General features: G+C 60.3%; 1 protein-coding gene across 2 annotated transcripts in view; it reads left to right on the top strand.

Moving 5' to 3' along the window:
* LOC121272262 (IgGFc-binding protein-like) overlaps positions 1–17,034 on the top strand; it is an 85,767-nt gene that overhangs the window by 61,640 nt on the left and 7,093 nt on the right. Inside the window, exons 36-43 of one of the 2 annotated variants that reach the window (XM_041178802.1) lie at positions 36–225; positions 1,570–1,728; positions 2,674–2,804; positions 4,020–4,219; positions 5,794–5,932; positions 6,461–6,586; positions 7,567–7,692; positions 8,297–8,422. In XM_041178802.1, the coding sequence (XP_041034736.1) occupies positions 36–225; positions 1,570–1,728; positions 2,674–2,804; positions 4,020–4,219; positions 5,794–5,932; positions 6,461–6,586; positions 7,567–7,692; positions 8,297–8,422 (1,197 nt within the window). The remainder of the gene's footprint in view (positions 1–35; positions 226–1,569; positions 1,729–2,673; positions 2,805–4,019; positions 4,220–5,793; positions 5,933–6,460; positions 6,587–7,566; positions 7,693–8,296; positions 8,423–17,034) is intronic. The other variant, XM_041178803.1, reaches the window with a different exon arrangement.

Raw genomic sequence — 17,034 nt, 5'->3', positions numbered from 1 at the left:
GGTCACCCCTGTTCTTGTTCTGCTCTGCCCCGCAGTTATCACCCTCCCGAGCCCTTACCAAGACCACGTGCGAGGCCTCTGTGGGAACTATGACGGCCGCCGGGACAATGAGCTTATGAAGCCTGATGGTTCGGTGGTGAGAAGCGTCAAAATCTTCGGCAACAGTTGGCGAGTGCCGGCGAGAAACGAGAGGCTCGGCGAAGCAGAGGCACCAGGGCTGCACAAGTAAGTCAGGCTGCGCTCAGATCTTGACATCAACAGGGGAGGTACCCGACCAAACACCGCCAACGAGACAGAGAGAGAGAGAGAGAGAGACAGAATCCAACCAGCTCCCCTTGACGTTCAATGACATTCCCATCACTGAATCCCCCACTATCAACATCCCGGGGGTTACCATTGACCAGAAACTGAACTGGACCAGCCATATAAATACCGAGGCTACAAGAGCAGGTCAGAGGCTGGGAATCCTGCAGTGAGTAACTCACCTCCTGACTCCCCAAAGTCTGTCCCCCATCTACAAGGCACAAGTCAGGAGTGTGATGGAATACTCCCCACTTGCCTGGATGAGTGCAGCTCCCACAACACTCAAGAAGCTCAACACCATCCAGGACAAAGCAGCCCCGCTTGATTGGCACCCCATCCACAAACATTCACTCCCTCCACCACTGACACACAGTAGCAGCAGCGTGTGTACCATCTACAAGATGTACTGCAGCAACTCACCAAGGCTCCTTAGACAGCACCTTCCAAACCCATGACCACTACCATCTAGAAGGACAAGGGCAGCAGACACATGGGAACACCACCACCTGGAAGTTCCCCTCCGAGTCACTCACCATCCTGACTTGGAAATATATCGGCCATTCCTTCACTGTCGCTGGGTCAAAATCCTGGAACTCCCTCCCTAACAGCACGGTGGGCGTACCTACACCACAGGGACTGCAGCGGCTCAAGAAGGCAGCTCACCACCAACTTCTCAAGGGGCAATTAGGGATGGGCAATAAATGCTGGGCCCAGCCAGCGATGCCCACATCCCGAGGCCCAGTCTGCACCAAGTCATCTTAACTCAGCTGAGGTGCATCTTGACATTAGTGCCCCTGCGCTAAAGTTGGTCGAAACCAGTCCGCAAATCCGTCTCCAGGTTGTGACCCCATTTTGATGGTGGAGGAAGGAGAATGACCAGGGGGACCGCCCGTTCCCTATTTTGCTGCCCCTGCCAGCCCAGCGACCCCCCTCAGCCCAGCGACCCCCCTCAGCCCAGCGACCCCCCTCAGCCCAGCGACCCCCCTCAGCCCAGCGACCCCTCAGGACTCTCACATGAAGAGTGTCCAATTGTCGGGTGGAGTGAGGTCCTGGAGGGGGTTTGTAGTTACCCTCGGGACCCATACCACCCTCCCCTCAGGGAGAGTCACCGACCTGGGCGAGCGGGAGAGAAGGGCAAGAACATTGCTGCCGAAGACGGAAGGGGGGGGCGATGGGGGGTTGGGGGGAAACGCTGCGGGGTGCTGGGGGGCGATGGGGGCACTGACGTTCACCTCTGACCTTGTCTTGTCTTCCGTTTCCCACCAGGCGGGAGGTGGGTGACCTGGATTCGGGATCCACCTCCGATCTGTGCTCTCCCCAGCAGCTCGCTCTGATGAACAGCAGCCATTACTGCGGAGCCCTGTCCAACCCCAGGGGGCCTTTTAGCAGCTGCCATTCCACAGTGGACCCCACCACCTTCCAGGAGTAAGTGCCTGCTCAGCCCCTCTGAGGGGAGGGGAGGAGTGGGGCTGGGGGAGGGGAAGGGAGGGGGAGGGGAGGGATGAGAGGGAGAGAGGGAGAGAGGAGGGGGGAGGAATGAGAGGGAAGGGATGGAGGATGGGGAGGGGGTGGGGGTGAGGGGGTGGGGGAGGGGAGTTATGGTGAGGGCGAGGGGGAGCGTGAGGGGGAGAGGGAGGGGGTGGGGTGGGGGGGAGGGGAGATGGAGAGGGAGTAGGGGGAGGTGGAGGGGGAGGGGGAGTGGGGGTGAGTGGGGGGAAGGGGGAGTGGGGGTGAGAGGGGAAGGGGAGAGGGAGTAGGGGGAGGTGGAGGGGGAGTGGGGGTGAGTGGGGGGGGGAAGGGGGAGTGGGGGTGAGAGGGGAAGGGGAGAGGGAGTAGGGGGAGGTGGAGGGGGAGTGGGGGTGAGTGGGGGGAAGGGGGAGTGGGGGTGAGAGGGGGGGTGGAGGGGGAGTGGGGGTGAGTGGGGGGAAGGGGGAGTGGGGGTGAGTGGGGGGAAGGGGGAGTGGGGGTGAGAGGGGGAGTGGGGGTGAGTGGGGGGAAGGGGGAGTGGGGGTGAGAGGGGGAGTGGGGGTGAGTGGGGGGAAGGGGGAGTGGGGGGTGAGAGGGGAAGGGAGAGGGAGTAGGGGGAGGTGGAGGGGGAGGGGGAGTGGGGGTGAGTGGGGGGAAGGGGGAGTGGGGGTGAGAGGGGAAGGGGAGAGGGAGTAGGGGGAGGTGGAGGGGGAGGGGGAGTGGGGGTGAGTGGGGGGGGGAAGGGGGAGTGGGGGTGAGGGGAGAGGGAGGGGCCGCAGCCTTGGCCGAAGTGGGCCGGATTTGGAGGTTAGAAGCCCGAGTCCGAGGGCCGGGCCGTGTGTGTGAGGAGCTGGTCAGGGCGGACGGACTCTGACCAATTTCTCTGTCCACCCCTCCCGGCAGGGACTGCTTGTTTGACCTGTGCGCGATCTACAACGACAGCCAACTTCTGTGTGAGAGCTTCGAGACCTACACCCAGAGCTGCCAGGAACAGGGAGTGAGACTGGACAACTGGAGAAGGCAAACTGGCTGCGGTAAGCGGAGCGACTGACCGTCCACCTCACACTGACCTCTCTCCTCACACTGACCTCTCACCTCAAACCGACCCCTCGCCTCACGCCGACCCCTCGCCTCAGTGGCCCCTGAGGGACTGGCCTTGGGGGAGGGCGAGCGGTGATGGGGGGTTGGGGGTGGGGAGAGAGTGCTTCCTGATTTCACTCCTGATGTCCTTGGTCCCCTCGCGTTCCCCTGGCAACTGACCCACCACCAACACCCGTAACGGTCAAGCCTTGCCTGGGTGATGCTAGTTAGTTTGGAGCCAAGATTGTCCGACTTTCAGATGGCACCATTCTCTCGAGGTGAGATGCTTGTAAAACCCGGCAAAACCGCATCTCACCTTCCACACAAGCGTCACCTGCACTGCAGTGAGAATGTGGGTCGTGCCTTCTATGTTGTAGCCTCTGTCACACAGAGATCCCTTGATAACAATCTCAGAATTGATAGGTTCAGAACAAGTCATCTGACATGACCATTTAGGGGTATAATTAAGCTCACCTTCAGTAACTCTCGCACTCCCTGCAGAGAAATTGCCCGCATTGGTTAATCGTTCATAGACCCCAATGGTTATCCTACTGGTAAGTATATAGACCTGCTTGTTGATAGTAATCAAATGAAGGAAATAATTTATCCATGGTGGTTGAACCTGTATCATTTAGGTTAATTGACTTGGTTAATCTAACACAGTAAAAGAAAATACTTGCATTGATATAGTGCCTTTCACAACCTCAGGACTTCCCAAAGTGCTTTACAACCAGCGAAGCACTTTTAAAATGCAGTCACTGTTATAATATGATGCAGCAGGCAATTTGTGCACAGTGAGATCCCACAAACTGCATTAATGACCCAATAATCTATTTTACTGGGATAAACATGGGCCAGGTCACTGGTGAGAACTCCTCTTACTAGACTAGCAGTGGGATATTTTACAGTGCAACCGAGAAAGCAAACGGGAGCCCTCGGTTTAACGTCTGAAAGACAGCACCTCTGACAGTGCAGCACACTCTCGGTACCCCAGGGTGTCACAGGTTTTCTCCCCAAGGCCTCGGGGTGTTCTGAGGCCGTGAAAGGTGCTATATAAATGCAAATTTTTCTTAAAGCTGTGGATTTTTAACGATGGAATGTTAATCACAGGTCAGAGCTGGTATATGACCCCCTCTCTCTCTCTCTCTCTCTCCCTCACACACACACAGGTATCCAATGTCCGCCGAACAGTGCGCACAAGACCTGCACGTCTGCCTGTCCCGCTACCTGTGCTGACCTCTCCGCGCCCTCCAGGTGCACCTCCTCCTGTCTGGAAGGATGCGCATGCAACACAGGGTTTGTCCTGAGCGGCACCGAGTGCGTGCCATTCAACCAGTGCGGCTGCACCTTCCACAGCAAGTATTACGAGGTCAGTGTCCCGCGGGGGCCGGTCAGAGAACCCTCCCTCCCCCACCACCCCCCCCCACCCCAACTAGAGACCCGTCGCTGGCGGTGCTCATCCCACTGGGGTATATGCTGCACTCGCAGTTGGTGGTGGGGGGGGTGGGGGGATGATATTGAGGCCGCGAGTTCGAGTCCCGTCGAGACAACTTGCGAGACTGAATTCAATAAAATCTTGAAGGGGGGACTGGATAAGACCTTGAAGGGGAAAATTGGAAGGGGTGCGGGGAAAGAGCATGAGGGACGAATCGGACAGCGCTTCGAAGAGCTGGCACGGAACCGATGGGCGGAATGGCCTGTTTCGCGGCCGTGACTTCTACGGAGTGGCATGACAGCTGCTGGGTGCCAGCCTGGCAGCCTTCACTAGCGCCTGTGAGTCACACCAGCCCCGCGCTGCACGCACCCCAACCACCACCGCCCACCCCCCACCACCCCACCCCCCCAGCCCACACACCCCCGACCCCGACTCTCACTGCCCTCTGAGCTGACCCATCAACAAGCTAAGCTGTGCCCTCAGCCAGGTTTCCGTACCCCGCCCTCGCTTCACCTCACCCGACGGCACTGACCCGCGCTGGGGTACGGCTTCAACCCTGCCAGCTTGGGCAGCGGGCAATGGCCGGCCGGCAGACTATCCAACTGTGGGAGGCGTCGCAGCGCCCACGTGCCGTTTCCAGCCTGTGGGGAGTGGTCTGCGGGCAGGGGTCCTGGCTGATTTAGGGCCCCACCCCATAGCGTCGGTCTCAGGATCTCCCCTCGTGTCAGTTTCAAGGTTTTCCCCGCATTCCCCCCCCATGTCAGTTTCAAGACCTCCCCCATCCCACTGTCGGCTTCCTCCACCACTCCCCGCCCGCCCCCCCCCCCCCCCACCACCACCCCCATGTTGGTTTCAAGGTCTCCCCTACCTCCCCCCCCATAATGTCGGTTTCAAGCTCTTCCTCCGCCCTGCAAGTGTCGGTTTCAAGCTCTCCACCCCTCCCTCCCCCATTAAGGTTTCAAGGTCCCCCCCCCCATGTCAGTTTCATGGCCTCCCCTACCCCCAGTGTTGATTTCAAGCTCTGGTTGCCCCAAACCAACCCACCAAGTGTCAGTTTCAAGCTCTCCACCCCTCCCCAATGGCACCCCCCCCCCCCCCACTCCCCCCGATGTCAGTTTCAAGGTTCCCCCACCCCCATGTCAGTTTCAAGATCTCCTCCCCAGTCTTGGTTTAGAGGGTCTCCCACAGTGTTGGTTGCAGGGACTCCCCAAGGTGTTGAATACAAGATCTCTCTCCACAAACCACAACCTCCCCCCACCCCCACCACCGCAAACCTCCAGTGTTGGTTTCAAGGTCACCCCCAATGTCAGTTTCAAGGTCACATGGGGCGTCGCTTTGAGGGGTTCCTCTGGTGTCAATTTCGGGGAACTCCCCTGGTACTGGCTCCACCGCCCCCCCCACCCTTTAACCGCCCCCCCCAACCCCGCCATTCCCCGGTTTCTGTTGGGAATAATCCCTGTTCCTGAGAACCAGTCTAACTGGTGTTCCCTGCGTGTTTCCCTCTGCAGTTACACGAACGCTTCTTCTTGAGTGAGTGTGAGCAGGGCTGCGTGTGCAGCAACACCCAGAGTGTGCAGTGTGAACCCAGCCGCTGTGAAACTGGCCAGCTCTGTGCCATCTACAACGACACCCTGGGCTGCTTCGCAGGTAAGGGAGAGTTGGTGTGGAGGGAGGTGGCATGGGGTGGGGGGTGGGGGTGGGGAGGAGGGCATCACTGCCAAGCTCAGGGCCAGCCAAGGAAGATGGGGGAGGGAGGAACAGAAATGGCAAACGGAGGGTCACTGAGTCACACACTGTCCTGGGAGTGATTGATGGGGACAGTGTAGAGGGAGATTTACTCTGTATCTAACCCCGTGCTGTACCTGTCCTGGGAGTGTTTGATGGGGACAGTGTAGAGGGAGCTTTACTCTGTATCTAACCCCGTGCTGTACCTGTCCTGGGAGTGTTTGATGGGGACATTGTAGAGGGAGCTTTACTCTGTATCTAACCCCGTGCTGTACCTGCCCTGGGAGTGTTTGATGGGGACAGAGGGAATTTACTCCCTATCTAACCCTGATAGGGGAAACGGGGAAAACCGGGGTTGAGTGAATGAAGACGAAGGCCATTCCTTCACCAGTTCTCACTAATCTCTCTCTCTCTCTCTCTCTCTCTCTCTCTCTATCTCCTCTCACCCAGATGGACCATGCCTGAACTCTTCGTGTCAGAATGGAGGAAGCTGCCAACCCTCGGGACAGGACTTCACGTGTGTCTGTCCACCTGGATTCACCGGCAGACTGTGTGAAACCGAACAGGACAGCACAGGTAAACATCGAGCCCCCTCGCTCTGCCCGGTCTACCCCAGCTGGGGCAAGAAAAGATTAGCAGCTTTGCATTTCTATAGCGCCTAATATAGCTCCCTGTTCCAATGCAGGATTGAGGGGGAGGGGGGGATGTGACAGAGTGTACACCGCGCCCCACCCCCCCGCAACCCCCCCCCCCCACCCGAAGGCCTCAGAGCTGACTGAAGGCACTCTGCCCCCTGCTCCCCCATGACATTCACCAGCCCCCAACCCCCCCAGTTCGCTCAGTCTCTCTGCCCCTCACCCACCCCCCCAGCTCGCTCAGTCTCTCTGCCCCTCACCCACCCCCCCAGCTCGCTCAGTCTCTCTGCCCCTCACCCACCCCCCCAGCTCGCTCAGTCTCTCTGCCCCTCACCCACCCCCCCAGCTCGCTCAGTCTCTCTGCCCCTCACCCACCCCCCCAGCTCGCTCAGTCTCTCTGCCCCTCACCCACCCCCCCAGCTCGCTCAGTCTCTCTGCCCCTCATCCACCCCCCCAGCTCGCTCAGTCTCTCTGCCCCTCACCCCCACCAGCTTGCTCAGTCTCTCTGCCCCTCACCCACCCCCCCAGCTCGCTCAGTCTCTCTGCCCCTCACCCCCACCAGCTCGCTCAGTCTCTCTGCCCCTCACCCACCCTCCCAGCTCGCTCAGTCTCTCTGCCCCTCACCCACCCTCCCAGCTCGCTCAGTCTCTCTGCCCCTCACCCACCCCCCCAGCTCGCTCAGTCTCTCTGCCCCCACCCACTCCCTCACGCCACCAGCACACCCCCAACCCCCTGCTCCCTCACATCCTTCCCACCTCCCCCTCCTACTGTGTGTGTTTAACCCTAACCGGTGGCGGGGGGGGGCACAATCGTGTTGCCTGAATGAAGATGGAGGCCATTCCTTCACCAGTTCTCACTAATCTCTCTCTCTCTCTCTCTCTCTCTCTCTCTCTCTCTCTCTCTCTATCTCCTCTCACCCAGATGGACCATGCCTGAACTCTTCGTGTCAGAATGGAGGAAGCTGCCAACCCTCGGGACAGGACTTCACGTGTATCTGTCCGTCTGGATTCACCGGCAGACTGTGTGAAACCGAACAGGAGGACACAGGTAAACATCGAGCCCCCTCGCTCTGCCCAGTCTACCCCAGCTGGAGCAAGAAAAGATTAGCAGCTTTGCATTTCTATAGCGCCTAATATAGCTCCCTGCTCCAATGCAGGAGTGAGGGGGAGGGGGGGATGTGACAGAGTGTACACCGTGGCCCCCCCGCCCGAAGGCCTCAGAGCTGACTGAAGGCACTCTGCCCCCTGCTCCCCCATCACATTCACCAGCCCCCAACCCCCCACCAGCTCGCTCAGTCTCTCTGCCCCTCGCCCCCTCCAGCTCACTCAGTCTCTCTGCCCGCCCCCCAACTCGCTCAGGCACCCCCCTCCACCAAGCCCAGCCACCACGCCCCCCCCCACCCCACCCTCGGCTCGCTCAAGCCCTCTGCCCCCACCCACTCCCTCACGCCACCAGCACACCCCCAACCCCCTGCTCCCTCACATCCTTCCCACCTCCCCCTCCTACTGTGTGTGTTTAACCCTAACCGGTGGGGGGGGCACAATCGTGTTGCCTGAATGAAGATGGAGGCCATTCCTTCACCAGTTCTCACTAATCTCTCTCTCTCTCTCTCTCTCTCTCTCTCTCTCTCTCTCTATCTCCTCTCACCCAGATGGACCATGCCTGAACTCTTTGTGTCAGAATGGAGGAAGCTGCCAACCCTCGGGACAGGACTTCACGTGTGTCTGTCCGTCTGGATTCACCGGCAGACTGTGTGAAACCGAACAGGAGGACACAGGTAAACATCGAGCCCCCTCGCTCTGCCCAGTCTACCCCAGCTGGGGCAAGAAAAGATTACCAGCTTTGCATTTCTATAGCGCCTAATGAGCTCCCTGCTCCAATGCAGGAGCGAGGGGGAGGGGGGGATGTGACAGAGTGTACAACCCGCCCCCGAAGGCCTCAGAGCTGACTGAAGGCACTCTGCCCCCTGCTCCCCCGCTGTGCTGCCTTGGCACCCTCTTCTCCACCACCCCCCCCCACCCCCCAGCTCCCACACGCCTTCTACCCCACCCACCACCACCCGGCACCCTTGCCCTTCCCCGCAGCCCCCTCCCAGCTCCCCTCCTGGCTCGCCACGCCACCTTTACCCCACCCCTGGTCCCAGCACAACCCCCCAGCCACCAGCACCACCCAGCTCCCTCGCCGGTCCCTCTTACCCGCCACCTTGTACCCCCGCCCATTAACACCAATACAATATATTCACAGAGGTAAGAGCCCTGAGCCCAGGTTAAGATCACTGATGTTTTGTGTCCGATTTAGGATTCAGGAGCCACCAGGTACCTAAGTGTCAGTCGAGTATTCGTAAGTCACTTGAAGGTAGTTTATTAAGAAGCAACCCGTGACTCGCTTTTTCCTGGCACACCTTCCATCTGAAGAAGGCAGCTGTCCCCCCTTCCCCACTTCCCCCACTTCCCCACTTCCCCCCCTCCCCCCCTTCCCCCCTTACCCTCCTTCCCCCCTTACCCACTTGCCCCCCTTACCCACTTGCCCCCCTTACCCCTTTCCCCACTTCCACCCCTCCCCACTTCCCCCTTCCCCTTCCCCCCTTCCCCCCCTCCCCCCTTTCACCCCTTTCCCACTTCCCCCCTTCCCCACTTACCCTTCCCTTCCCCCTTCCCCCTCCCCTTTCCCCCTTTCCTCCCTCCTCCTTCCCCCCCTCCCCACTTCCCCCTTCCCCCTTTCCCCTCTCCCCTCTCCCCCATTTCCTCCCTTTCCCCCCTCCCCAAGCACCCAGAGGGGAGGTGGTGGCCTAGTGGGATTGTCACTGGGCTAGTACTCCAGAGACCCAGGGGACCTGATAGAGGTGTATAATAATATGAGGGGCATAGATAGGGTCGATAGGAAGGCACTTTTTTTTCCATTAGTAGAGGGGTCAAAAACCAGGGGGCATAGATTTAAGGTAATAGATTTAAGGTAAGAGGTGGAAGGCTAAGAGGGGAGTTGAGGAGAAATTTTTTCACCCAGAAGGTGATGGGAGTCTGGAACTCTCTGCCTGAAAGGGTGGTTGAGTCAGAAACTCTCGTAACATTTAAGAAGTATTTAGATGTTCACTTGCGTTGCTGTAGCGTCCAGGGCGATGGGCCAAGTGCTGGACAATGGGATTAGTGCAGTCAAATCTTTGTTGCCGGCGCAGACACGATGGGCCGAACGGCCTCCTTCTGTGCTGTAAACATCTATGAGTCTACAATTCTCTGGGGACCTCTGGGTTCGAATCCCACCACAGCAGGTGGTGAAATTTTAAATCCAATTTTTTTTTTTTAAAAACCTAGAATTAAAAGTCTAACGATGACCACGAAACTATTGTCGATTGTTGTAAAAACCCCATCTGATTCACTCTAGGGAGGGAAATCTGCCCGTCCTTAGCCGGTCTGGCCTACATGTCAACTCAGGGCCACAGCGATGTGGTTGATTCTCAAGTACCCTCTGAAGTGGCCAAGCCGAGCCCACTCAGGTCTCAAGGGGCAATCAGGGAAGGGCAATAAATGCGGCGCCCAAATCCCACGAATGGACCAAAAAATTATACATACTCCATTTCCCGGGGGCTGGGAGCTTGGTCCCCTGTTCAAACCCTTCTGACGAATGGATACGGGACAGGTACCCAAAATGTCAGGGGGGTCACCTCCACCCCACCTGTTCGTCACCCTCTGGCTTAAAGTCTCATAGGGCACCAGAAGGCTCTCTGCTATTGGTTCAGGGACGTTTGTAGAGCCTAGAGACCTCGATGTGGGGAGCGCAATCTTTAAGACCTTTATCTCTACCTTGTCTTGGTCCCCGAGTCCTCAGAACTGTTTGTTTTTTTGAGAGAGAGAGAGAGAGAGAATTAAATACTGTGCCAGTTAGCACCATGAGAGTGCCATACAATTCTTAAAAAAAAAATCATTTCTTAAATGCCCCTATTTCTTACAGCTCGCCACCCACCCCCCCCCCCAACACCCTGCACCCTTTGATGGGGGGGCGCAGCTTGACAGGGTAGATGCTGAGAGGTTGTTTCCCCTTGTGGGAGAGTCTAGGACCAGAGGGCATAATCTCAAAGTGAGGGGGTCACCCATTTAAAACAGAGATGAGGAGGAATTTCTTTCTCTCAGAGGGTAGTGAATCTGTGGAATTCTTTACCGCAGAGGGCTGTAGAGACTGGGTATATTCAAGGCTGAGATAGACAGATTTTTAATCAGTCAGGGAATCAAGGGTTATGGAGAAAAGGCAGGAAAGTGGAGTTGAGGATTATCAGATCAGCCATGACCTCATTGAATGGCGGAGCAGACTCGATGGGCCGAATGGCCTACTTCTGCTCCTCTGTCTTATGGACTCCTCTCAACTAATTTTATGCTAGCATTGTTATTTCTAAAGTACAAGCGTTTGCCTAATTTCTTGATTACTTTGAAGGAGTGCTGTTAGTTTCTAGGCTGTTAGCGGAGACGTACATTCAGTTAAAGCCACAGAGTAAGCATGGATTTAAAAACCATCTTGTGAATTATCCTTATTAAGTATCGTTTCTCCTTAGCCTTCAATTTTCCCAAAGCAAAATTCCCTTTACTTGTAATTTAACCCCCTCCCCGACTCCATCTTACAAAACAGGCAAACACAAACTGAAGAATTAGGAGCAGGAGTAGGCCATTCGGTGCCTTGAACCTGCTCCGCCATTTGATAGCCTCTTGGCTCATCCAGTTACAGCCTCAGCTCTACTTTCCTGTCTACCCCTCTTATCACCTTTCGACTCCCCTGTCTATCAAAGAAATCTATCTAACTCAGCCTCAAAAATATTGGCTGACCCTGCATCCACTGCTCTGGGGAAGAGAATTCCACAGAATAACCACCCTCTGAGAGGAAATATGTCTCCTCAACCCCATCTTAAATGGGAGACCCTTCACTTTAAAACTGTGACCCTCCCCCCCGCCCCTTGTTCTCAATTCTCCCCCACGAGGGGGAAACATCCTCTCAATGTCCACCCTGTCGGTTCCCCTCAGGATCGTTATATGTCTCATTACGATCCACCTCTCGTTCTTCTTAAACTCCAATGGGCACAGGCCCAACCTGCCCAAACTTTCTTCACTGGATAACCCTTTCGCCACGGGAATCAGTCCAGTGAACCTTCTCAGAGCTGCTCCCAATGCAATTATGTCCGTCCTTCAGTAAGGAGACCACAACTTGCGCACGGTGCTCCGGACGTGCTCTCTCACAACCGTAGCAAAACCTCCTTAACTCTGAAATTCATTCATTGTCTTAAAGTCCCTTTCTCTATGGCGTATGTGCCATTTCACGTCGGGCTGTTTGTCAGGTAATTTGACCGTGTCTGGGACCCGTTCTTTACAGCGGCTGCACTAAACGTCAGTGAGTTCACCCGTTTAAAAAAAAACACTACTGCACACTCACACCGGCATCCCAATTTAACCAGTTTCACCCTCGCAAGTCATCTCCACACGTTTCCCCATCTGTCGGATGTGGTCCTAGCTGATTTTCTTTTTTTTAATATTGATTGAAGATCTCCCTTTCGCCCAGCTCGCTATGTGGTAACCTCACCGCCCTTTCCCACAAATCCTCCTTCTGCGTTTTGTGGAAGGTTGAATCGGGTCCACGGGGATTGCCCTGTGTATCCTGCCAGTTAACTTCACTGTCCGAGCTTTCACTGTGCCTTTAACAGGACATACCCACCGTTTGATATCACTGAATCCCCCAATATCAACACCCCGGGGGTTACCATTAACCAGAAACTGAACTGGACCAGCCATATAAATCCTGTGGCTACAAGAGCAGGTCAGAGGCTGGGAATCCTGCAGTGAGTAACTCACCTCCTGACTCCCCAAAGCCTGCCCACCATCTACAAGGCACAGGTCAGGAGTGTGATGGAATACTCCCCACTTGGATGAGCGCCCGGGCTTGGTAGTTTGAAGTGGCGCTTTGACATCGGAGACAGAGGCCGGGATTTTCCAGCCCTGACACTGGTGGGCACTGCCGCGGGCAGGATGGGACAATTTGGAGAGCTGTTCAAATCCACCGGCTCTCTGAATATTCCTGACCTGATGACCGAGGCCGGAAAATCCCGGCCAGAGTGCTTCCAGACCCCAACATCTCCCACCTTCCCCACCCCCCGTCTCCCACCTTCCACACCCCCCGTCTCCCACCTTCCACACCCCCCATCTCCCACCTTCCACACCCCCCATCTCCCACCTTCCACACCCCCCATCTCCCACCTTCCACACCCCCCATCTCCCACCTTCCACACCCCCCGTCTCCCACCCTCCCCACCCCCCCGTCTCCCACCTTCCCCACCCCCCCGTCTCCCACCTTCCCCACCCCCCATCTCCCACCTTCCCCAACCCCCCATCTCCCACCTTCCCCACCCCCCATCTCCCACCTTCCCCACCCCCCTGTCTCCCACCTTCCCCAACCCCCGTCTCCCACCTTCCACGCCCCCCCCCGTCTCCCACCTTCCCCACCCCCCGTCTCCCACCTTCCCCACCCCCCGTCTCCCACCTTCCAGCAGCCCCCATCTCCCACCTTCCAGCAGCCCCCATCTCCCACCTTCCACACCCCCCGTCTCCCACCTTCCCCAACCCCCCGTCTCCCACCTTCCCCACCCCCCGTCTCCCACCTTCCCCAACCCCCCATCTCCCACCTTCCACACCCCCCGTCTCCCACCTTCCCCCTCCCCCATCTCCCACCTTCCCCACCCCCCGTCTCCCACCTTCCCCACCCCCCATCTCCCACCTTCCACACCCCCCATCTCCCACCTTCCCCCTCCCCCGTCTCCCACCTTCCACACCCCCCCGTCTCCCACCTTCCCCCTCCCCCGTCTCCCACCTTCCACACCCCCCCCCATCTCCCACCTTCCACACCCCCCCGTCTCCCACCTTCCCCACCCCCCGTCTCCCACCTTCCAAACCCCCCGTCTCCCACCTTCCCCCTCCCCCGTCTCCCACCTTCCCCCTCCCCCGTCTCCCACCTTCCCCCTCCCCCGTCTCCCACCTTACCCCTCCCCCGTTTCCCACCTTCCCCCTCCCCCGTCTCCCACCTTCCCCCTCCCCCGTCTCCCACCTTCCCCACCCCCGTCTCCCACCTTCCACACCCCCCATCTCCCACCTTCCACACCGCCCCGTCTCCCACCTTCCACACCCCCCCATCTCCCACCTTCCACACCCCCCCGTCTCCCACCTTCCACACCCCCCATCTCCCACCTTCCACACCCCCCGTCTCCCACCTTCCCCACCCCCATCTCCCACCTTCCACACCCCCCGTCTCCCACCTTCCACACCCCCCCGTCTCCCACCTTCCACACCCCCCATCTCCCACCTTCCACACCCCCCATCTCCCACCTTCCCCACCCCCCGTCTCCCACCTTCCCCCTCCCCCGTCTCCCACCTTCCCCCCCGTCTCCCACCTTCCACACCCCCCGTCTCCCACCTTCCACGCCCCCTGTCTCCCACCTTCCACACCCCCCGTCTCCCACCTTCCCCACCCCCCCGTCTCCCACCTTCCCCCTCCCCCGTCTCCCACCTTCCCCCCGTCTCCCACCTTCCCCCTCCCCTGTCTCCCACCTTCCACACCCCCCGTCTCCCACCTTCCCCACCCCCCGTCTCCCAGCTTCCCCCTCCCCCGTCTCCCACCTTCCCCACCCCCCGTCTCCCACCTTCCCCACCCCCCATCTCCCACCTTCCACACCCCCCCGTCTCCCACCTTCCCCACCCCCCGTCTCCCACCTTCCCCACCCCCCATCTCCCACCTTCCACACCCCCCATCTCCCACCTTCCACACCCCCCATCTCCCACCTTCCACCCCCCGTCTCCCACCTTCCACACCCCCGTCTCCCACCTTCCCCCTCCCCCGTCTCCCACCTTCCCCACACCCCCGTCTCCCACCTTCCCCACACCCCCGTCTCCCACCTTCCCCCTCCCCCGTCTCCCACCTTCCCCCTCCCCCGTCTCCCACCTTCCACACCACCCCCGTCTCCCACCTTCCACACCCCCCCGTCTCCCACCTTCCACACCCCCCCATCTCCCACCTTCCCCAACCCCCCGTCTCCCACCTTCCACACCCCCCCGTCTCCCACCTTCCCCCTCCCCCGTCTCCCACCTTCCCCCTCCCCCGTCTCCCACCTTCCACACCCCCCCGTCTCCCACCTTCCCCCTCCCCCGTCTCCCACCTTCCCCCTCCCCCGTCTCCCACCTTCCACACCCCCCCCGTCTCCCACCTTCCACACCCCCCCCCGTCTCCCACCTTCCCCACCCCCCGTCTCCCACCTTCCCCACCCCCCGTCTCCCACCTTCCCCACCCCCCGTCTCCCACCTTCCCCACCCCCCGTCTCCCACCTTCCCCACCCCCCGTCTCCCACCTTCCCCACCCCCCGTCTCCCACCTTCCCCCTCCCCCGTCTCCCACCTTCCCCCTCCCCCGTCTCCCACCTTCCCCCTCCCCCGTCTCCCACCTTCCCCCTCCCCCGTCTCCCACCTTCCACACCCCCCGTCTCCCACCTTCCCCACCCCCCCGTCTCCCACCTTCCCCACCCCCCGTCTCCCACCTTCCCCACCCCCCGTCTCCCACCTTCCACACCCCCCATCTCCCACCTTCCACACCCCCCCCGTCTCCCACCTTCCCCAACCCCCATCTCCCACCTTCTACACCCCCCCGTCTCCCACCTTCCCCAACCCCCCGTCTCCCACCTTCCCCAACCCCCCCGTCTCCCACCTTCCCCCTCCCCCCGTCTCCCACCTTCCCCCTCCCCCGTCTCCCACCTTCCCCAACCCCCCGTCTCCCACCTTCCACACCCCCCCATCTCCCACCTTCCACACCCCCCATCTCCCACCTTCCACACCCCCCATCTCCCACCTTCCACCCCCCGTCTCCCACCTTCCACACCCCCCGTCTCCCACCTTCCACACCCCCCGTCTCCCACCTTCCACCCCCCGTCTCCCACCTTCCACACCCCCCATCTCCCACCTTCCACACCCCCCCGTCTCCCACCTTCCACACCCCCCCGTCTCCCACCTTCCACACCCCCCCGTCTCCCACCTTCCCCCTCCCCCGTCTCCCACCTTCCCCAACCCCCCGTCTCCCACACCCCCCGTCTCCCACCTTCCACACCCCCCATCTCCCACCTTCCACACCCCCCCGTCTCCCACCTTCCACACCCCCCCGTCTCCCACCTTCCCCACCCCCCGTCTCCCACCTTCCACACCCCCCGTCTCCCACCTTCCACACCCCCCATCTCCCACCTTCCACACCCCCCCCGTCTCCCACCTTCCCCAACCCCCATCTCCCACCTTCTACACCCCCCCGTCTCCCACCTTCCCCAACCCTCCGTCTCCCACCTTCCCCAACCCCCCGTCTCCCACCTTCCCCCTCCCCCCGTCTCCCACCTTCCCCCTCCCCCGTCTCCCACCTTCCCCAACCCCCCGTCTCCCACCTTCCACACCCCCCCATCTCCCACCTTCCACACCCCCCATCTCCCACCTTCCACCCCCCATCTCCCACCTTCCACCCCCCGTCTCCCACCTTCCACACCCCCCGTCTCCCACCTTCCACACCCCCCGTCTCCCACCTTCCACACCCCCCGTCTCCCACCTTCCACCCCCCGTCTCCCACCTTCCACACCCCCCATCTCCCACCTTCCACACCCCCCCGTCTCCCACCTTCCACACCCCCCCGTCTCCCACCTTCCCCCTCCCCCGTCTCCCACCTTCCCCAACCCCCCGTCTCCCACCTTCCACACCCCCCCATCTCCCACCTTCCACACCCCCCATCTCCCACCTTCCACACCCCCCATCTCCCACCTTCCACCCCCCGTCTCCCACCTTCCACACCCCCCGTCTCCCACCTTCCACACCCCCCGTCTCCCACCTTCCACACCCCCCGTCTCCCACCTTCCACCCCCCGTCTCCCACCTTCCACACCCCCCATCTCCCACCTTCCACACCCCCCCGTCTCCCACCTTCCACACCCCCCCGTCTCCCACCTTCCCCCTCCCCCGTCTCCCACCTTCCCCAACCCCCCGTCTCCCACACCCCCCGTCTCCCACCTTCCACACCCCCCATCTCCCACCTTCCACACCCCCCCGTCTCCCACCTTCCACACCCCCCGTCTCCCACCTTCCACCCCCCCCGTCTCCCACCTTCCACCCCCCGTCTCCCACCTTCCACACCCCCCATCTCCCACCTTCCACACCCCCCCGTCTCCCACCTTCCACACCCCCCCGTCTCCCACCTTCCACACCCCCCCGTCTCCCACCTTCCCCCTCCCCCGTCTCCCACCTTCCCCAACCCCCCGTCTCCCACACCCCCCGTCTCCCACCTTCCACACCCCCCATCTCCCACCTTCCACACCCCCCCCGTCTCCCACCTTCCACACCCCCCCCCCCCCC

The sequence above is a fragment of the Carcharodon carcharias genome, chromosome 33 (assembly GCF_017639515.1).
Source record: "Carcharodon carcharias isolate sCarCar2 chromosome 33, sCarCar2.pri, whole genome shotgun sequence".
Lineage (NCBI taxonomy): Eukaryota > Metazoa > Chordata > Chondrichthyes > Lamniformes > Lamnidae > Carcharodon > Carcharodon carcharias.
Note: the sequence above shows the minus strand (reverse complement) of the source record. Positions and strands in the feature narration are given on the sequence as shown.